General features: G+C 41.8%; 1 protein-coding gene across 2 annotated transcripts in view; it reads left to right on the top strand.

Moving 5' to 3' along the window:
- NR4A3 (nuclear receptor subfamily 4 group A member 3) overlaps positions 1-23,394 on the top strand; it is a 179,014-nt gene that overhangs the window by 102,920 nt on the left and 52,700 nt on the right. For both annotated transcript variants that reach the window (XM_073630649.1, XM_073630648.1), the window contains 3 exons: positions 15,433-15,562; positions 20,110-20,282; positions 21,723-21,925. In XM_073630649.1, coding sequence (XP_073486750.1) covers positions 15,433-15,562; positions 20,110-20,282; positions 21,723-21,925 — 506 coding nt within the window. The remainder of the gene's footprint in view (positions 1-15,432; positions 15,563-20,109; positions 20,283-21,722; positions 21,926-23,394) is intronic.

Below are 23,394 nucleotides of genomic sequence, written 5' to 3'. Positions count from 1 at the left end.
TACTCCTGGGTAGAAAGGCTTCTTGTTGCACTTGAATAGTCCATTTCTGAGAGTTGCTCCTCTCCGTTTCCAGCTTTCCTTCTTATCCGGACTTGCTGTTTCCTGTAGTTCTTTTAGATAAACTCTGTCCACTGAGAGAGTCTGTAAGGTAAGCACAGGGTGGTCTTCTTCTACCACCCTGCTGTCCACTTCCCGTGGACCACCAGCTGTCTGTTTGGCAGCTGAATTGGCTAGATGATTGCCTCGATCTTCCTTTGAGTTCAGTTTGTCGTGTGCTTTTACTCATAATAGTCACTTGGGTTGGGAGAAGCAAGGCATCAATTAAGTTTTCACAGGTGTTCCTGCAGCCGTCAGGAATCCTCTGTCCTAGATAACACCATAATGATGGGCAATGCTGAAAGCATATCTTGAGTCCATATGAATGTTGGCTCTTTTTCCCTCTGCCCATTTACATGCTGTAGTAAGTGCTTACAGCTCTGCCTCCTGTGCAGACATCACCGGTGGTAAGGCTTCAGCTTGTAGAACAGTGTTTTCAGTGGTGACCGCGTGTCCTGTGTGGTCATGGGGTGACAAGTCAAGACTCTACTCCTCCTCCTCAGACTCTACTCCTCCTCCTCCTTTCCCCCCTCGAGAAGTGGAAAAAGGGTGGTAGGGTTCAGTGTTTGACAACTTAATAGAGTAATGCTGTCCAGTAGGAGGGAACACAGGAGTCTCAAGTGTCTGGTAGTGGACAAATGTTTCGGCTGGATCTTGGTTGAATATGGCAACAACGTCATGGGGAGCAAGCAGAGCGAGGCAGTGTCCGAGGACCAAGTTCAAATTTTTGTCAAGCAAGGCTTGTGTAGCAAAGCCAGCTCGCGTCACAATAGGCCTCCTCTTGCTACCGCATCCAGCCAACAGGAATAATATCCTACGGGGTGTAGGCTGATGCCGTGTTATTGGGTGAGTACACCTGCAGCATGTCCCAGACGTTTGGATACAAAGAGCTTGAGCGTATTGTCGTAGTCTGGGAGCCCTAGCGCCCGAGATGGCACACTTGAGGGCCTCAAACTTAGATATTTCTTCAGGAGACATCTGGAAGGGTCTGATTGTAGAGCATCAGTAGGAAGGCTTCTGGAATCCATTCTCTGCACTAGGAAATTAGTCCAAGGAAGGCATGAAGGGATTTCTGGCCTTGTGGCAGTGGGATATCAGAGATTACTTGCACCCTGTCTTCAGTGGGGTGTCTTGTCCCATGAGACAAACAGTGTCCAAGGAAAATGACAGGTGTTGAGCACCACTGCAATTTGGGCTTTAAGGCTCTGCACCCCTGGTTGGCAAGATAGCACAACAGGCTTTCTGAGGTGACTTCAACAGGGGGGTAAGTCAGCTACACAAAGGAGAAGGTCATCAACATGTTGAAAGAGAATCACTTCCGGGTGTTCCTCTTGTCATGTGTCAAGGATGATAGCCATAGCTTTTGCAAACTGGCTTGGAAAGTTCTGTGCCCCTTGTGGCACAACTGTTTAGGTATGTTGCCGTTTCTTTCCATGGATGAATGCAAAAAGGTACCAGCAGGAGGGGTGAGGGTGGACACTGAAGAAAGCGTTTGTAAGGTCCACCTCTGTGAGGTACTTTGCAGTCAAAGGCATCCACAGCAGGTACCTGGTTCTCTTTTTGGATTCTCTTCTTGGGGTTATTGTGGTTTCCGGGGCAATGATGCGCCCTCTTTTAGCTTGACTGAAACTGGTGGCACTTTTAAGTGACCGTTGTCTTCCGGTCCTGTGGACCATAGGCACGCAGGGATTCTGTCAAGTACTTCCTGCAGTATTGAGCTTGAAGTTTTTGCTTCATGAAGTGTCGTCAGGAGAGGCAGAGAACACAAAGCAGATGAGTCTTCTAAAGATAGGGGAGTATGTAACTTCATCCCCCCTTCAGGCGTGTCCTGATTGAGGCCTGTAGTCCGGACAACACATCAGCTCCTAGTAGATTCAAGGGACATGTAGAGGACACCACAAATCTGGCAAGCAAATCAGGAAATGTCCCCACTTGGAGTGGCTCAGTAAGTGGACTGGAGCGGGGCACCCCATCCATTCCCACGCAGGAAACGTGTGTGTCTCTTTTCATAGTGGGAGAAACTCAGATCATCAAAGGCCGGTACAAGTCTAGCATGATACTTCTTCAGACTCCCCTTTATCTTGGGTAATATCTTGGATTGTGGTGGTCTGATCCATCAACTTCTACTTTGCCCAGTCGTGGAGTTGTGCACAGAACTCCACGCCTGAGGTGTAGGAAGTGGCACTTGTCAGGCTGGCATCATTGAAGGCCGTCTGCATGACCCGCCAAAAGACATGTCCTGCTTTGATTTGGCATAGGCTGATTAAGTCTCTCCAGGCAGCTGAGTAAGTGTCTTGTATCTGCACTATCCTGTGGTAGAAGGGAATTGGCTGCTTCTCTGGGTCAGGCAGACTTGTCACTAAGGCCTCTGCTTGTGATGGAGTAAAAGCGACATACATCACTGGTGCCCCTTCTGGTAACCGAGATTGTTGTTGGGGCGGGGGCTGGCAAGGGGCACTGTTCTTTACGGTTGCCAGCATGTGTTTGAGATCCTCTTGGAACGGATTGGGGGTTAAATCAGCGGGTGGCCTTGCTGCCTGCTGTTGGGCTTCCCACTCAGATGCTTCTTCATCATTAACATATCCGGCCTGGGAATGTGATGCTGCCGTATTGGGGAAGACAGGTGTGTGGTATGAACCATCCTGGTTTAAAACAGGGAGGGCTGGGTACAGACTGTTTAAGCTTACTGGGTGTACCAAGATGGCCGCCGGCAGGAAGTGCAGTGGGCTGGGTAGAAAGTGAAGGCATGGGTACACTAAGATGGCCGCCGGGCTGAGTTGTCACAGTGGGTTGTGCTTGGGTGGTGAGAAAGGAGTGGTTGTTAGACGGAGGGCAGTGCTGTCCCTCCCCTCCTTTTGTTTCAAATTCCAACATAGCGTGGTAATTTCACATACTGTATCATCAACTCTGTGATACACATACATAATACAATCGCCATCTTTCTTAACTTCCTTTATCCAATTTTCTTTATCACACAGGATTTTTCTCCCTGTTTCTTTAGCAACATAACTTTCGCCACTTCGTTCAACTTTGTTAACTATTTCAACATCTTCTCTCCTCTTCACAATATCACATTCTTCACAATATCACATTCTTTTCTCTCTCTGTTTCTCGGCTAACGGCTTGAGAGGAGAATACGTACAACTAATGGGTTAATATTCTTCTCACTGCTCCTTATCAACAAATTCCTTGGGTGGGGGCACATAAGGCTGCGCTCCTAGCTGCTACTGTCTTCTATAACCCTGTAATGTACGGTTAATCTCAGAACAAGAACAAACACGTCAGGGGTAGTGGGGAGCAACGGCCCGCGACCCAACAGATCCCCCGGGCAGCCCCCCCTCTGACCTTAACCAGTCCCCACCCCAACCCCTCTCGTGTATAGCAAACAGTAAACCACAAATACACTCACGACAGGACATTACACCTGCCACTCTTCGAACTGCAAAATTTTAGCAGGCTAAGATAACCTCAGGGGCAGACAACTCCCCTTAAACCCAGTTTATAGTCGTCATTACAGTTACTCCCAGAGGCCGACAGCTCGTCTGGGGGTGAGACATCTGTAACACTTTCAGACTGCGGGGGGCTCCAGCAGCTGAGATAACCCTCAAAGGTCCGACAAACCTTGAGTAACCTGTCCTATAACCGTCTGCTACAAGGAAAAACCTCATCCCAGAGGCCGACAGTTCATCTGGGGATGAGAACACACATACACTCATGTAGCACTTTTAGACTGCTGAGTTTCGTAGCCCAAAGAATGGCAGACAGTGAACAGTTACAGACAGCAGAAACCCATTGGCAGGTTCGTTAAAACAGCCTCAGGCGAGGAAATACCTGCCTCTAAAACAGTCTCAGCATACTGTCAGAATCCAGCGGTCAACCGAAAGATAAGAAAGTCGTACAGTGGTAAGAATATAAAAAGACTTACCGTACTACTGTTAGGGCTGCGCAAACCCCCTCTTATCAATCAATTAACGCTTGAATCCTTATCGCGGTATGGCTTCGACTGTAGCCTGAAGCTCCCGGGTTTTGGCACCAGCTGTTAAGGAAATGATTAAGAGCTCCAATCGAGCCCAAGGTTATCTGCTGCTGTCTCTAATTGGAAAGGGTGGCTATGCATGCATATAAAAGTAAACACTCTGAGACACGCTCAGCACCGTTACTTTTTACACTTCTAATTTATTCAAGGCGGTGCTAATGTTTTATACACAAAAATATGTCATTGCTATGTTAGTCTAAAAGTACATCTCATTGGTTAAGATAGAAAAGAAGATGGAGATTCCTCATAACGAGGTTTGGCTGTCCTTGGTTTTATCTTCAGTTCCGCATTCTTCTGATGTGTGGGATGTAGGGGGTACCCGCCATCTTGAGAAAAATATAAGAACAGAGCAAACCTGTATACTTATATAATGAGTAAGGAGAAAAATATGTATGCACATAAGAAAATAGACATTTTCAGATTATTATTATTATTATCTACATCACATTCCTTCACACTTTGGGGGGGGGTCTTGTTCTAGCTATAGAGCAAATACATCTCTTTTCTAGAGGCTCTTCTGCTAGTTTGTTATCCAAAGAAACAAGACAACACTGAGACATGCACTTTGAGGGTGCTGTGTGAACATTTCTTATCTGCTGTTTCTTGTAAAAAATCGTAGCATAGTTGGTATGAGTGGTCTCTTTTTATGGTCACCTCCCTTACAACTGGTTGCAAACTTTCTGCGGTCTTTCTCATAGATGACTAGTGTTACCTTCTTCCTGCTGGCTAGGAGTGTGTTGACAACTTTGTCTGAGAACCCTTTGTTTTTTAATATCATCCCTTCAGTGGCCAAGCTGAACGTTTTAGGATTTTCAGATTAGGGTGCATTGCTGGACCTTGTTTCAGAAGATCTTCCTTCAGCAGCAATGAGATGTGAGGTTGTACACTCATGTTTTGCAAATGAGTGAACCATGCCCTTTTGCGCAGCAGGGTGGGATCAGCTTAACTGCGGCCCTTTCCTTGATCTTTAGGATTACTTTTGGGATCAAATTTGTCAGGGGGAATGCATAAGTTAGAGGGAATGACCAACTTTGGGCAAATGCATCCAACCCCGCATTGCTGTCTATGATTAAGCCCCGAAAAAGGCAAAACATGTCTGGGGAGTTCTCTGCAGGTGGAGAACAGGAGCTGAAGCCATATTTTACCCATTTCATTCACACTAATGCAATAGGGAGTCAGTGCCTGTATGCACTCGAGCTTGACAAGCCGATCCTGTCTGCCTTGTACCAGTTTATTCACATGCTGATCCGACTGATACAGGTTTGGGGTGCATTTGAGCAGTAGTACTTTCAGTTTTTTGGGCTATACCTGCATTGCCATCATTTAATGTTAAGGAGAAGAATTTTGGTGTCTTAGCATTTGTTCTTGAAGTGAAGAGGTCTACTGCTGGAGTCCCCCATATCTCTGCAAGCCAGCTGAATGTTTCTTGATCCAAGGATCATTCTGCTTGTGTCAGGCTTTTTTCCTTCTCAGAAAATCTGCCAGTGAATTTTGAGTCTCTTTCAGATGGATAGCCGATAGAGAAAGTAGGTTTGCTTTTGACCAAGTTAGACGGTTATCTGCTAGGGTCATCAATCGGTGAGACCTGGTGCCCTCCTATCTGTTGATGTAGGCAGTGGTTATGGTATTGTCTGATTGAATTTGAACATGTTTGTCTCTGATCTGGCATTGAAAGGAGAGTAGGGCTTGTTCCACTGCGTTCATTTCCCTCATGTTGGAGCACTTGTTCCAGTTGTCCAGTGTCAGTTGGTCGGCTAGGTGTGCACCACAACCCCACACACTTGCATTAACAAATATACATGTGGAGCTGGTACTGAAACAGATCCTATAGTACTGAAGTCCAATGGCCTAGTCTATTGATTCGGGGCCAGCCTTAGCAGGGAAGCAGAAGCGGTCTCCAAGATATGCAAGAAAAAACAATTGCGGGTGCCTCTGAGTTAGACTGTAAAGTGTGTTTTAATAAAAACACACATAGTAACTTACATCTAGGTAAACAAGGAAGGGTACATCTGTGGGTAAACGCTCTGTAGGGCATCCATCACACTGGACAGTAGAAGGTATGCTGTCTCAGTTGTCTCAGCTGTCTCAGCCGCTCTGTGGGCTCTTCCGGTCGGCAGGAAGATGGTATAATGGTGGAGAGCTGGGGAAAGGCTTGGAACACTTCCTGGATTGCAGTGCTAAAGGGGATGACCTCACAGGCTTGATCGCGCGCTCTTCCGGTCGGCAGGAAGATGGTATAATGGTGGAGAGCTGGGGAAAAGGCTTGGAACACTTCCTGGATTGCAGTGCTAAAGGGGATGACCTCACAGGCTTGATCGCGACAGTTTCTGGGCTGACGCACCCTGGTGGTAGGAGGAATGTGCCCAGAAACATGTCGCGATCAAGCCTGTGAGGTTATCCCCTTTAGCACTGCACTCCAGGAAGTGTTCCAAGCCTTTCTCCAAAGTTGGGGCTATGAATGAAGTGTGTGTGGTGGGACCAAACAAATTCACATGAATGTAAACATATGTATGTTTATTGTTGAACCAAAGATGGCATGACATAAATCAGTATAACATGTATGAAAGCACAATGACTATCCATATGCATAGTATGAATAATAACAGCATGGCTCATAACATACAACATGTACATCATAATCCTCCATATAAAGGTTGAACAATATCACAAGATCAAGTCTAGTACATAGGTAAACCATCAAAAATTGTCAATGTAAAATGAGTGCATTAGAGTGGGCTTGACGTTTTTCGTGGACTCCTATCCACTCATCAGGAGAAGATGCATTGGTGTTCTGAAAAGGGATATAGAAAAGCAATGTAATCTAATAAAAACTGCCAACATAGGGAGATGGAAGTAAATTGGAGATGACTGGCCATGCCTGAAAATACTCACGTATGAACCAATACTGGGGCCGTGCGATACCACATGCTAGGGGTCTGCCAAAGCATCTCTGGCCCGGGAGCTGAGGAAAAGGACCCAACAGGAAAACGGGAGCATGAACACAATCCCCCATGGAATGTGATGTATGAAATATCTTTGTGTCGTGGTTAATGGGACTTCATTCCTATTTTTGCACAATAAAAGAAGCTGTTTTTATTCTTTGCAAGTGCCACTATCTTTTTCTTTTTTACCTGGTGGTAATGGCTGGATTGAAGTTGGCCGCTCTTGCTAGTTTTGTCACAGAAGTAGGATTTGTAGTCTTAAACATATAGTAAATATTCTCCACTATACAGCAATACATGGCAATATAGTAAAAATTTAGCTATTCATGAAAACACACATAATCATTGTCAGATGCTGCAATATGTGCTTTTAATTCAGTTGTCAGATTTGCAAGATTATACTTTAATTACATCAATTTTTTATGAAGTTTGTATGACTCAATCCAATATTTTTTGAAGCAGTATTAAAGTCCACTTAAAAAGAAATCGAAATGGGCCCCCCAGGAGGAAAATGCCATAAAGTACTAGTACAGTGCCTTGAAAAGGTATTCATAACCCTTGAAATGTTCCACATTTAGTCATGTTACAACCAAAAACATCAATTTATTTATTTGGGATTGTATGTAATAGACCAACACAAAGTGGCACATAATTGTGAAGTGGAAGGAAAATGATAAATGGTTTTCAAATTTTTTTACAAATAAATATCTGAAAAGTGTGACATGCATTTATGTATTCAGCCTCCTCTACTTTGATACCCCTAACTAAAATCTAGCGGAACCAATTGCTTTCAGAAGTCACCTAATTAGTAAATAGAGTCCACCTATGTGTAATTTATTCTCAGTATAATTACAGCTGTGCTGTGAAGCCCTCAGAGGTTTGTTAGAGAACCTTAGTGAACAAACAGCATCATGAAGCTCAAGGACCACACAAGACAGGTCAGGGATAAAGTTGTGGAGAAGTTGGAAGCAGGGTCAGGTTATAAAAAAATATCCCAAGCTTTGAACATCTCACGGAGCACTGTTCAATCCATCATCCGAAAATGGAAAGAGTATAGTACAACTGCAAACCTACCAAGACATGGCCATCCACCTAAACTGACAGGCTTGGCAAGGAGAGCATTAATCAGAGAAGCAGCCAAGAGGTTCATGGTAACTCTGGAGGAGCTGCATCCACAGCTCAGGTGGGACAATCTGTCCACAGGACAACTATTAGTCGTGCACTCCACAAGTCTGGCATTTATGGAAGAGTGGCAAGAAGAAAGCTATTTTTGAAAGAAAACCATAAAAAGTTCAATTTGAAGTTTGCGAGAATCCATGGGGGGACACAGCAAACATGTGGAAGAAGGTGCTCTGGTCAGATGAGACCAAAATTTAACTTTTTGACCTAAAAGCAAAACGCTATGTGTGCTGGAAAACTTACACTGCACATCACTCTGAACACACCATCTCCACCATAAAACATGGTGGTGGTAGCATTATGTTGTGGGAATGCTTTTCTTCAGCAGGGACAGGGAAGCTGGTCAGAGTCGATGGGAAGATGGATGGAGCCAAATACAGGGCAATCTGAAAAGAAAACCTGTTAGAGTCTGCAAAAGACTTGAGACTGGGGCGGAGGTTCACCTTCCAGCAGGACAACGACCCTAAACATACAGCCAGAGCTACAATGGAATGGTTTTGATCAAAGCATATTCACGTGTTAGAATGGCCCAGTCAAAGTCCAGACCTAAATCCAATTGAGAATCTGTGGCAAGACTTGAAAATTGCTGTTCACAGATGCTCTCCATCCAATCTGACAGAGCTTGAGCTATTTTGCAAAGCAGAATGGGCAAAAGCTGGTAGAGACATACCCAAAAAGACTTCAGGCTGTAATTGCAGCGAAAGGTGGTTCTATAAAGTATTAACTCATGGGGGGCTGAATACAAATGCGCGCCACACTTTTCAGATATTTGTTTGTAAAAAATTTTGAAAACCATTTATCATTTTCCTTCCACTTCTCAATTATGTGCCACATTGTGTTGGTCTATAACATAAAATCCCAATATAATACAATTAAGTTTTTGGTTTTAACATAACAGAATGTGGAAAATTTCAATGGGTATGAATACTTTTACAAGGCACTGTGTGCACTGCATACTAGCACATTACGACAGACTTACCTATCAAAGGAAGCCCTCCAGAACAGCGCTGTCAGTGCTTGGACGCTCCCAGTTACAATGTTCAGCTGCCTGAATGGCTGAGCCGTGATGACTTCACTCCTGCATATGTGCATGGGAGTCACTTCATTATGGCAACACACAATGAGTGTTGTAAATGTATTCTGAGCTGTGCATGCGTGGCTCAGTGTACACTGCCGCCAACAAGCGGGGGAAGCATTTATTACAGAAGATACCATTTTTTTAATTGAGTTTCATACCAAGGCATACCATACCTGACCTAAAAGTTTTCAAAGAAAACAACGGTGCTAAAGTGTAGGCACCTTGTTGTTTGTAAAGGTACCTCTATATTTCTCCAAATGTATTCCTGTTAAACCTCCTTGCATTCTAGGCTTAAGCTGTACATGAAGCCTTTTCTAAGTCGATTTTAAAGAGGAACTGCAGTCTGCTCACATAATTTGTAATAAAAACATCTTTGCCATTCTCAAGCTTCCCTCCAACCACTTTGCATATTATTTCATATATACTGTGATTCTATACTTGCCAAATATGCTGCAGAAATCTCCCTCCACTGAGTCTGGCTGCAACCATTTTAACTATGGGCAGCTGAAACTGCTACTGGTTCACTTCCTGGATTTACACAGACATACAGAGCACACCTAGGTCTGCAGCTCTCATTGGCCCTCTTATGACATATCCCCCCTCCCTTCCTGGCAAACTGTCACAAGAGTGAGAGAGAGAGAGAGAGCTGTGCATGATGTCATAAGCCTAGGCTTTTTTCCAGACAAGAAACAGGAAGTGGGCTGTATAAGGTATTTACTGGCAGAAAAAAATATTTTACTATCCAAAGTTAAAATAATAAGGGTAGAGGATTTAATAGATGGAAAGATGAAAAAATGACTGAAGTTGCACTTTAAGCTCCTGGCCTTCCTGGAGCCAAAGCCTCATTCAGCTGTCAAATAAAAGATCCTCATCTGACTACTAGTGGCATTTGACAGCTGCAATAGCATCAGGAGGTGAGTAATTAGTCCCCACTTGGGTAGAAGTCAAGGCTCTCAGTACAGCCTGGGTCTAGAAATAAAGGAGACTTAGACTTGGACTCACTTGGACACTGGGACACTGAGACAAAATCAGGTACTTGCAGGTTCCACAAAGTGCACTTCAGCACTCTTGATACCATAGAAATGTTTTAGGCCAGGACAGGTTTTCTATAAGGAACCACTACACGCAAACTCATCAGTCAGAGATCGGTGATGCAGATGTCTGTGAATGTATTGTGTAATGTACAGCACATTCATTCTCACATCCTTCATCTTCTGATGCTTAAGGCGTTTGTTAACCCCCCAAAAAAATAATACAAATGGATCCTGTCCCTTTAAAGCATTTTATACAGCACAGTGCTTGTGCTGTGTCATTTGGCCCCCTGTAACACCTGTAATACCTGGCTGATCCTGCCTGGCTATACTCTCCCCCCTGTAAACTGACCATGGTGTATTATGGCTGCTGAGCCCTGACACCGTGGTCAGTTTACGTGCCTCCATCATCCGCAGCCCACCTGTCCTACTATGTGCTCCTCTGTCCTCCTCCCCCCTCCCCTCCCTGCCTGTCTGCCCCTGTGTCAGTGCCAGCCCTCTCCACTTCTGCTGCTCTCATAACTTTTAAAACGTTATATAAGCCCCTCTGTGTTCTAATAACAAGTGTTCCTGTCTGTGTGCTTTATTTAAAAAAATGCATCCTTTACCCTATATCACAGCAGTTCCCCGCGATCACATGACGGTCGGCTCTCTCTCTCCTCTCCTCTTCGTGTCCTGGCTGACATCAGCAGGGGGAATCTTTGCCCTGCCCACTGCATCTGTCAGCCGGGCAGAGAGGAGACACTGCCGGTGACGTGATAGCAGGGAACCACTGTGAAACATGGTAAAGGAGGCTTTTTTTTAAAATAAAACACAGACAGGAGCACTTGTTATTAGAACACAGAGGAGCTTATATAAAGTTATGGAAGTGGGTTAACAACCACTTTAAAGTACCTTTGTACTGTACTTTACAGCTGTTGTAAACCCACGAAAAAAAAAAAACCTGCAAGACAAAGGCATAATGAGCTAGTATGAATAGCATACTAGCTCATTATGAAATACTTACCTTAGATCAAATCCCCTTGCAGCGGTCCCGGCACACCGCTGTGGCTGGCGACATGTCTCCCAGAGTTATTTCCGGGTATCGTGGGCTCTAGCGCTGTGATTGGCCGGAGCCGCAATTACGTCACTCCCGTGCAGCAGCTGAAGAAACGGCACGAGCGAGCCGTTTCTTCAGTGCGCATGTGCTGATGATGTAGGCACATGCTGATACAGTAAATATCTCCTGAACGGTAAAAGTAGTGTAAAAGGGTTTACAACCACTTTAAATTGGCCTTTCCACTTGGCTCTCAACTCGGCTCTTCCATTCATCTCTGTAGAGTCTGTAGTCATGCCAGCACACTGAAACAGGGGCACCTAGGGGAGAAATGGATGTAAACACTTTCTGGAGTAATGGAGAGCTGGGAAGAATGAAGCGGGTCTGTGTCTGGATATACTGCAAGATATGTGGAGGGTGCTGTAACCCATACATGGTTTTTAGTACAAAAAGACAGCTATGCTTTATATTTCTTGTGTCATTACATATAGAATAGAAATGTGTAAATTTAAATACAAAATATTTATAACGGTTCTAAATGATTCATTGCCCTTCTAGTCTACCCTGATCAAACGGGATTCATTCTGGGTAGGGAGGCATGTGATAATACCATGTGGGCCATTATTACCATCAAATGGGCTACCCACCAGCTAACCTCCCAACCCTCTTTAATCCTTTCTACAGATGCCGAAACGGCTTTTGACAGGGTGGACTGGGCCTTTATGGAAGAACTATTGTGGTTCTTGGGGTTAGGTTTCCGTATAGGAGGATGGATAACTTTGTTATATCAGAAGCCAGGATACGAGTAAATGGAACTTTCTCAGATAGGTTTCCAATAAGAAATGGGACTAGACAGGGTTGTCCCCTGTCACCTTTATTTTTTGCTTTAATGTTAGAATGCCTGCTTCGCAAGGTTAGGCAAAACTCGGATATAAAGGAAATTCAATAGGTCCTATTGAAAAAAAAAATTGCAGCATATGCTGATATTCTTTTTTATATTACAGATCCTGTTATATCTCCCCCTATATTAATGACTGAATTGAATAAGTATGGAAAGTTATTGAACTTTAAAATTAATTATAATAAATCTGAAAACCTTGCTATTAACCTCCCCACCAATCTCCTCAACAACAATGTCAAACAGCTTTTCCATTTGTGTGGGTAAAGCAGTCTATGTGTTACCTAGGTATATTCATCTCTGTAGACCAGAAAATGTTGAACCTAGAAAATAATGAACAATTGTTGAAAACTCTACAAAAAGTCCTGCTCAGGTGACGAAGGAGCCCTCTCACATGGCTAGAAATGATAAATGTTCTAAAAATTAATGCTCTTCCCTCGAATTTATATCTTTGCCATACAGTCCCTATTAATCTCCCAAATGCCTTTTTCAGATGTGTACTTAAGATGTTTATAGACTATATAGTATATTGTTATTAAAAAATCCTATAATATCTTTCTCTATATTACAGAGCCCAAAAAGCAGGGGAGGGTTGGGATTACCGGATATCCGGTCATATTATAAAGCTATGACATTAGTGAGGATCCTAAATAGGAATCACTATGAGAGTGATAAGATTTGGGTTAAAATAGAAAATTATATGGCTGGATGCCATTTTACTCATGCCCCATGGGTGCCGGCAGCATACACGTATAGGAGTTTGTTGGAAGGGGTATCTCCATAAACAACAGCTACATTGTGGGTCTGGGATAGAGTAAACAATGGTGAAATTGGCTCCTGCAGTGTCCCAGCTAGCTCCATTGGGAGGATTTCCATGGTTTGTTCCAGAAGAGGATATGTCCTTCTTTGGTACCTGGGGCAGTGGCACTGACATAAGCTGTGGTGTAGTAGCCTCAGGTGGCAGTTTACTTACCCTTGCTGAACTACGTTAGCAATATGTTTTTTCCCGAATAGGTTTTTTTTGTGGAGACACAGCTTTAACATTTTTTTCAAAACTCTTGAGGTACGCGCCCCCCCCCCCCCCCCCCGCTTAATAGATTCTGTAACCATATGGGAAAAGATGTGCGTAAGAAGATCTAAAGACTCATATCTCTTATCAACTTGTATCAACTTCTTTTAACATTATATATACCTGAGGAACTACCTTTCTGGAGTGAGTGGAAGCAAGAACTGGAGCGTGAAGTTCCACTTAGTAACAAGTTAAAAATCTTTACCCTCACTCACTCTACATCTATTAGTACAAAAATGCAAGAACCAGGTTATAAATTCATCTCTAGAATTAGGGTTAAATTAGTACGCATGACCGAGGGGCTTGCAGAAAATGTTTGCATCTATGGTGGCAATATCCCAAGATACAAAAATATTGGGAAGACATCTTATTATGGATAAACAGAATATCATCTTTCCCAGTAAGCGAGGACCCTCTTCAAATCTTATTCCATAACACAGCAATCTCAATTAAAAGATATAAGAACAGTGTATTACCTTTCCTTTTAGATGCAGCCAAAAGTCTTATACCTCGTTACTGGAGGAGTGACAAACACCCAACATTGCTTGAATGGATATTAGAAGTAGACAGGATCATGGAGGCAGAGTGCTGGGTTTACAAATGCAAAGGGAGTTTATGAAAAATTTTACTAGATGTGGGCCACATGGATTTATAATTCTTAACATATGTAACTCAGAGAGAAGATATATATGTATATATATATATATGTATATATATATATATATATGTATATATAGATAGATATATACAGGGTTGATTTGATTTAAATCAACTCGATTTAAATCAGGATTTAAATCACTAGTAAAAAGGCTTGATGTAAATCAACTCAATTTAAATCATAATTTTTACAGAGCAACTGTCATCTCTGTCCCACAGCGGCTCCTCCTCTGACCCGCTGTTGACTCACCGACAGTCCCATTCACTTTAATGGGATGGCTGGTGATGCAGCAGTGACACAACAAGGTGAGGGACGTGGCGGCAGCAGGTGAGTGGATGCCGCTAACAGGTGCTCTTTAAATGTAAGGACTCATTCTTGCTGGTAGTTAGAATCTTTAATAATTGCAAACAGAATGAATGTTTTCTATTTAGAATAATAAGATGTCAGGTTAGTAAAACAGCGATATCAGAACTGATTCAATCGTACTGTTTATAGGGTACATAGATTTGCAAAACAATGGGATAAAGGACTATTCCTGAACTTTGCTTTATCTCATGGTTACTGTGAAATTGTGTGAATGCATCAATGCAGTGCATGTTATCTTAGCTTGCAGAGCTTGGATTCATTGAATGGGTTTACCAAAAATGTAAATATTGCAGAATATACAGCCTCATTCTACATAACTAAGCTCCATTTCATGCTGAATAAACTAAATGATTAATCTATCTTAAATAGAAAACTATCTTTAGATAGCATTTTATTAAAATAAATTTGATAAAAATAAAAAAAATCTGACTTAAATAAAAAAAAATCTGATTTAAATCAAAAAGATCAGATTGTTTTGATTTTTTTTAAGATCTTTTTAATTTTTTTTTTTAAATCATTGATTTTTTTCCACCCTATATATATATAAAATTTCTTCCTTTCCCCCATATCTTTGTTTTTTACTTCTATTCAGGTTTTGATAATGTGTGTATTTGCAAACTTATGCTGTATAATGATCTTGGAAATTTAATAAAAAGATATATAAAAAATATATTTATTGTACTTCCTATAGAGCCTCACTTTTGACATTGAAAAATCTAATTTACACAAATTAAAAAAGAAAAATGTTTGTAAATGAGAACCCTTAAATGTAAAATTACTTGAGTAGCAATTTCATACACAGTATAATTGTATTGTACTATTTAAATGTGTCTGAATCTTTTTAAAGTCGTCTCGATTATTATAATAGGCACCATTAGCTCTGATACATAGAATTTTGCTGCAGGCTATTGCATTAGGAAGATCTATTTCACCTAATATCGCAAATTGCATTTTGTTTATGCAGTGATAAATTACATGCCTTGTTCCCTCATCTTCATTTGTTTTTCCACCAACTAAAAGTATTCTCTCCTATATGTTTTTAGAGAACAGTGCAGAAAAATGCAAAATATGTATGTCTGGCAAACAAAACTTGTCCAGTGGACAAAAGAAGAAGAAACCGCTGCCAGTACTGCAGATTTCAAAAATGCCTCAGTGTTGGTATGGTTAAAGAAGGTAAAAAAAATGTTTGGGTTTTTTTATAAGCTTATTAGCTAAAAAAATTGAAATGCTATTTATTTTAAATACAGCCTTGGTCTCCTACTATAAAACCTAAATTGCAGTGAGCACATCAAATATAATTTTTGGTAGTTCCTTCTATGATTTGTTGACCTTAGGAAGGTAATCTATTCTGTATTCATTAAAAGCCATTAAAGTGGTTGTACACAATCACCTTGTAAAACAAACCATTTTAGTTTAAAATAGAAATGTAATGCAAAAGATTTGTGTATAGATATAAAAAAAATTATAAATACCTTTTTTCCCTATTTTATAAGTGATCGCATTCCTTCTGTTCTCAGCTGCATAAGAGCTGGGGGAGGAGAAGCAGCAGCACACTGAGCTTCCCAGTGGGTGGCTGTGCAGCGGGGGCGTGTCAGGACAAGTCTGATCATGGGAGAGCACACTGAGTTCCCAGCCTAGCTAAAGAACTGGCCACGTTGTGCTTTCCTGCTTAGTGTGGTCAGATTTTGTTAGGAAACAGGATATTTTTTCAGACAATTACATAGTACAGCAGGAACATATCAGGAATATTAATATGGTTGTAAACCCTGTTACACCACTTTTACCTACAGGTAAGCCTATAATAAGTCTTACTTGTGGGAACCGTGAATATCTCCTAAACTTGCACAGTTTAAGAGATGTTCACTGTATCCGCACATGCCGACGTCATTGGCACAGGCGCACTGAAGAAACGGCCCGCTTGTGCCATTTCTTCAGTAGCCATGCTGTGACGGGCGGCTCCCGCACGCATGCGCGGGAGTGACGTCACCGTGGCTCCGGCCAATCACAGCGCAGGAGTCTGCGAACCCAGAAATAACCCGGGAGACATAGTGTCAGACTCAGCGGTATGCGGGGACCGCTGCAACAGCTTCGTTCTAAGGTAAGTATTTCATAATGAGCTAGTATGTGATGCATACTAGCTCATTATGCCTTTGTCTTGCAGGGTTTCTTTGTTTGTTTTTTTCTGAGTTTACAACTACTTTAAGTGTTAGGGTAACGAACGCTTTAAATCCTTTTTACCTAGATCCAGCCTAAGCTTCTACATTTGTCTTGATATTAGCTTCCAGGATAGACAGCACTAGAGTCCACCATGGGCTCTATTTGGACTGGTTCACATATATGCAATGTATTTTTATGCTTCGTTTTTAGCCACGCTACTATTGAACGCTATTGGAATGAATGTTTTGATGCAAACACATAAAAGTCCTGCATGCTGCATCTTTGATGCGCTTTCATCAAAACATGCATTATAATAAAGCTCAATGCTAGCGTGGCTAAAAACACATGCAAAACTGAATAAAATCACACCGCACACATGTGAACCGGCTCTTACGATACTATTACTCTACTATTAGTTAACAATAAACAGAGTGCTGCTGCTCCTTTACTGCCCATACATAGGCTGGTGTGTGTCCTAGACCAGACTTCATTGCTAAACTGCAGTGTACTCTGCAAGGCAGTCAGGTACCTGGCTGTACTGCTATATCACAAGACTGACTGAGAAGAATTACAAACCCTATTGGAGTTACAGGGATAAACATTTGGTAAAAGAAAAAATAGCTAAAAAACAAAAAACATCTGTGTTTATTCTAGTTGCTTTTATTTGAATGCATTTGATGTAACTACATAAGACTAATTCCTTTTCTCTAAAACATGCATTTCATGCCCCAATAAAATTTATGAAAAACAAAAATGCTTAATAAACATGGATTTAAAGAAGTGTATGTATAGCCCCTATCAGATTGTAGCTTTTTTTTTTGCTGGCTGTGCTCTTCTGGGGATATTTCCTGTCTTTGAGATATAACAGGAAAATAGAGGAAAGTGAGGGAAATTCCCATCTTAGACAGTTGTTACCAGAACAATTGCCCCTATTGGGAGATTTCCCCTCAACTTTTGCTCATGTAACAATTCTAACATTTAGGATTTCCAATTACTTCCTGTTTTGTTGACACTGGGGTCTAAACCTTCCCCACTCTATCCAAAACTGAACAAAAGGCTTTGCTTCTACATACAGTATCTCACAAAAGTGAGTACACCCCTCACGTTTTTGTAAATATTTTATTATATCTTTTCATGTGTAATTCATGTGAATTACACTTTGCTACTATGTAAAGTAGTGAGTGTACAGCTTGTATAACAGTGTAAATTTGCTGTCCCCTCAAAAAAAACTCAACACACAGCCATTAATGTAAAAGTGAGTATACCCCTAAGTGAAAATGTCCAAATTGGGAAAAATTAGCCATTTTCCCTGACAAGTTTCATGTGACTTGTTAGTGTTACAAGGTCTTAGGTGTAAATGTTGAGAAGGTGTGTTAAATTTGGTGTTATTGCTCTCTCACTCGCTCATACTGGTCACTGGAAGTTCAACATGGCACCTCATGGCAAAGAACTCTCTGAGGATCTGAAAAAAAGAATTGTTGCTCTACATAAAGATGGCCTAGGCTATAAGAGGATTGCCAAGACCCTGAAACTGAGCTGCAGCACGGTGGCCAAGACCATGCAGCAGTTTAACAGGACAGGTTCCACTCAGAACAGGCCTTGCCATGGTCGACCAAAGAAGTTGAGTGCACGTGCTCAGGGTCATATCCAGAGGTTGTCTTTGGAAAATAGACATATAAGTGCTGCCAGCATTGCTGCAGAGGTAGAAGGGGTGGGTGATCAGCGTGTCAGTGCTCAGACCATACGCCGCACACACAGCATCAAATTGGCCTGCATGGCTGTTGTCCTAGATGATGCACAAGAAAATCCGCAAACAGTTTGCTGAAGACAAGCAGACTAAGGACATGGATTACTGGAACCATGTCCTGTGGTCTGATGAGACCAAGATAAACGTATTTGGGTTAGATGGTGTCAAGCGTGTGTGTCGGCAAGCAGGTGAGGAGTACAAAGACAAGTGTGTCTTGCCTACAGTCAAGCATGGTGGTGGGAGTGTCATGGTCTGGGGCTGCATGAGTGCTGCCGACACTGGGGAGCTACAGTTCATTGAAGGAACCATGAATGCCAACACGTACTGTGACATACTAAAGCAGAGCATGATCCCCTCCCTTCGGAGACTGGGCCGCAGGGCAGTATTCCAACATGATAATGACCCCAAACATACCACTAAGATGACCAGTGCCTTGCTAAAGAAGCTAAGGGTAAAGGTAATGGACTGGCCAAGCATATCTCCAGACCTAAACCCTATTGAGCATCTATGGGGCATTCTCAAATGGAAGGTGGAGGAGCGCAAGGTCTCTAACATCTACTAGCGAGTGGAAGAGGACTCCAGTGGCTACCTGTGAAGTTCTGGCGAACTCCATTCCCAAGAGGGTTAAGGCAGTGCTGGAAAATAATGGTGGCCACACAAAATATCGACACTTTGGGCCCAATTTGGACATTTTCACTTAGGGGTGTACTCTCTTTTGTTGCCAGCGGTTTAGACATTATGGCTGTGTGTTGAGTTATTTTGAGGGGGCAGCAAATTTACACTGTTATACAAGCTGTACACTCACTGCTTTACATTATAGCCAAGTGTCATTTCTTCAGTGTTGAAAAGATATAATAAAATATTTACAAAAAATATTTACAAAAATGTCAGTGGTGTACTCACTTTTGTGAGATACTGTATAAAAAAACTGGTTGATGCATGAGTAAGGCGTAGCTCGGTGCCCAAACTTTATGAACTGACTCATGCAGAGAACATGCCCATGGGACTTTAGAAGAGATACGCCATAAAGAAAACACCTCAGTATAAAAAATCTTACAATTTTTATTCATAACATATAAATATTTAAAAACATACATGTTGATATATAAATCCATAAAATGTAGCAATGATACATTAATCAACCATTCAAGTAAAAACATGCTATTTAGCCATATTGTAGACAGAGGAGAGATTATACATCCAAACACGTTTTGTGAAGCAACGTTCACTTCTTAGATACTTCATTTTGACTGATCAGAAAATCAATTTATGGATTTGTACATCAACATGTATGTTTTTTAATATTTATATGTTATAAGTAAAAATTGGACGATTTTTTTATACTGAAGTGTTTTATTTATGGCGTATCTCTTCTAAAGTACCATAGGCACTTTCTCTGTATGAGCACATTCATAAACTTTGCTTTCACATACACTTTAGGAGAAGTTAATGGGACACTGCACTCTCTTCTTACTTCAGAAGAACTTTTGCAATCACATACATGACACACTGAGGTTGATTTACTAAAGGATTTTGAGACTCTTCACCTAATAAATTGTAGCTGTGTTCACATTGAACACTAAATCATGTGTAACATAAAATAAATAAATAAAAATTAGCTTTTTGCAAGATTGGATAATTGAAGTGCATCTTCAATTGATATATTGAGTGAACATTAGTAAATCAGCCTCCTTGTATCCAAAACTGTACTATAAGTATATAAGGGGAATAGTGTTGCTACCAGAATGTACTTGCCTTAGTTATATCCGTTATAGAAAATATATTTGAACATGGTATATCTTATTCATTTAATTAGTTGTAAGAACAGACAGTCTGAAAGGAAGAAGAGGAAGACTTCCATCTAAACCAAAAAGCCCTTCTCATCAAGAATCATCTCAAAGGAGTTTGCCATCTCCTTCAAACAGTATGTTGGAGGCTTTGATTCAGGCAGTAGAAGACTCTTCACCCAGGGATCTTGACTACTCTACAGTATGTTTAATTGTTGTGTGTTTCTTTATAGCCCTAATAGTTTCTTTGTAGAGCATTTAGATCATTTGCATCAGTTCCTACCACCAAAGGACCTTATAGTGTAATGTCCTTAAAGGAGCTGAGTGGACTCGCCCATTAAGTTTGAGATTGGCATAAAAAAGATTAGGCATGCCTTCAGTCCAGCTGATAAACAGGGACAGGGTATGTGGATTACTGCATGAAAATAGCCATGACCAGGGCTTTTGGTATAGGAACAGGTGCAGGAACTCAACCAGGACCCCCCACAACCCCCCTTTCCCCCACACACCCTCCAAACTACATCAAATAGTGGGTGTGGCCAAATTTCACTAACAGTGGGTGGGTCGTAAAGGGTCATTACATACCAGGAGTGCATTAAGTGCAGAGTTCAGGGGGTTACACAAAGAGTGCAGAGTTCAGCACTCTTCCACAGCTGCTTACCTTTGCATCCCCATCCACTTTTCACTTTCACCCCTCTTCAGCTCTAACCTCAACACGCACCACCCCCCATCCACTGCTCTATCTTCTCCCCCCTTCTTAAAAGCCATCTTGCACATGTCTTACTTTTGTTTCTGTATTAAGCTGAAGCACCCAGCCAGCTCTAGTCTTTCTTCAGGGCTATTTTTTGGATTGTTTATTATTATTCTTTTTTAGCCCTGAAGATGGTTACTGAGCTTGGTGGCTGAAACACGCTGGTTTGTTGTTTGTTTGAATAAAACTTTTTGAACTATATATTCCAAATGTTATGATTTTTATTCATCATCTCTTTTAAGGTTTTTAATGCTGTCTTTGTTTCTGGGGAGATTCAGTTCAAGTGATGAGAAATGTAAAATTGTCACAAAAACTAGAGGTGACAGATGTCTGAAAGAGGATTTCCCTGCTTCAGAGAGATTTCCACTAACTTCCTGTTTTGTCTCTGGTACAGGAAGTAAAAATAAATCTCCCCAATGGGACACCGGACAGTGTTGTTTACCATTCTTTACTTTATTCAAAACTGTAAAAAAAAGTAATTACTTTACTTTGTGGTACTTCATAGAGTCATTAAAGCAACATATCAATCCAGACAATAATTATACATTTTTGTAAATATACTGCATTTTTGTGAATGTGGTTTCTTTATTAAGTACCAATTTACAGTAGATCTTTTTATTGAGGTAATGTACAGCAATGCATGATAACCTACATTGCATTACTGTTCCTTTTTAATGGCAGCCAAACTCACTAAGGCAATGCCACAATGCATGACCCTACACCATAGTGTGTTGCAGTGCATAGTGTTGCAAATTTTGTGATAGTCTAGTTTTCGGGACATTTTCCTGCTTACATGATAAAAAATAATAGAAAATATTACTAAAAATAAAATAAAAGTTATTCAGAATTATTTCCACAAATATATATTTTTTTCTTTGTTCAAATCCACAGTACTCTGCTGATACTGACCAGGCAGCTGCCAGCACAGATATAGAATGTATTCAACAGTTCTACAATCTTCTTACTGTCTCCATTGAAATTTCTAAAAAATGGGCAGAAAAGATTCCTGGATTTGGTGATCTTTCACTGGATGATCAGACATTACTGATAGAAATGGCATTTCTGGAACTTTTTCTATTAAGGCTTTCAATCAGGTAATCCTGCTTTGTTTACATTTTTCAAATTTCTACAGAATAAAATAAAAAACTGATTTTCATTTTAATTTCAATACATTTTTATTAACATAATTTAAAGGTGACAACATGTATGCATGTGGCATCAGCATTCAAATGCATTTCATTATTGGTATGTAGTATATTGGTACATGAAAGTTGGGAAGGACTGCAAGTGTGCTAAATGTGAATATTTACACTATATTACCAAAAGTATTGGGACACCTGCCTTTACACACACATGAACTTTTCTGAGAAGGCTGTCCACAAGGTTTAGGAGTGTGTCTATGGGAATGTTTGATCATTCTTCCAGAAGCGCATTTGTGAGGTCAGGCACTGATGTGGACGAGAAGGTCTGGCTTGCAGTCTCCGCTCTAATTCATCCCAAAGGTGTTCTATCGGGTTGAGGTCCTGACTCTGTGCAGGCCAGTCAAATTCCTCCACCCCAAATTCACTCACCCATGTCTTTATGGACTTTGCTTTGTGCACTGGTCCAAATCATTTGGTGGAGGGGGGATTATGGTGCGGGGCTGTTTTTCTGGGGTTGGGCTTGGCCCCTTAGTTCCAGTGATGGGAACTCTTAGGGCATCAGCATACCAAGACATTTTGGACAATTTTATGCTCCCAACTTTGCGGAAACAGTTGGGGATGGCCCCTTCCTGTTCCAACATGACTGCGCACCAGTGCACAAAGCAAAGTCCATAAAGAGATGGATGAGTGAGTTTGGGGTGGAGGAACTTGACTGGCCTGCACAGAGTACTGACCTTAATCAATAGAACACCTTTGGGATGAATTAGAGCCCTTTCACACTGGGGCGGTTTGCAGGCGCTATTGCGCTAATAATAGCGCCTGCAAACCGACCCGAAAGTGCCGCTGCTTGCATTTCAGTGTGAAAGCCCCGAGGGCTTTCACACTGGAGCGATGCGCTGGCAGGACAGTAAAAAAAGTCCTGCCAGCAGCATCTTCGGAGCGGTGAAGGAGCGGTGTGTATACCGCTCCTTTACCGCTCCTGCCCATTGAAATTAATGGGACGGCGCGGCTATACCGCCGGCAAAGCGCCTCTGCAGAGGCGCTTTGCGGTGGTATGTAACCCTTTCTCGGCCGCTAGCGGGGGGTTAAACCGCCCCGCTAGCGGCCGCATACAGACGGTAAAACGCCGCTAATAATAGCGGCGTTTTACCGCTGACGCCGCCCCCCGCCTCAGTGTGAAAGGGCTCTTAGAGCGGAGAATGCAAGCTAGGCCTTCTCATCCACATCAGTACCCAACCTCACAAGTGCACTTCTGGAAGAATGGTCACTTATTCCCATGGACACACTCATAAGTCTTATGGACAGCCTTCCCAGAAGAGTTGAAGCTGTTATAGCTGCAAAGAGTGAGCCAACTCTATATTGAACCCTACGGACTAAGACTGGGATGCCATTAAAGTCCATGTACATATATGGGTGCTATT

The sequence above is a fragment of the Aquarana catesbeiana genome, linkage group LG05, assembly GCF_042186555.1.
Source record: "Aquarana catesbeiana isolate 2022-GZ linkage group LG05, ASM4218655v1, whole genome shotgun sequence".
Lineage (NCBI taxonomy): Eukaryota > Metazoa > Chordata > Amphibia > Anura > Ranidae > Aquarana > Aquarana catesbeiana.
The sequence above is the reverse complement of the archived record's forward strand: the minus strand, read 5'-3'. Positions and strand labels throughout refer to the sequence as shown.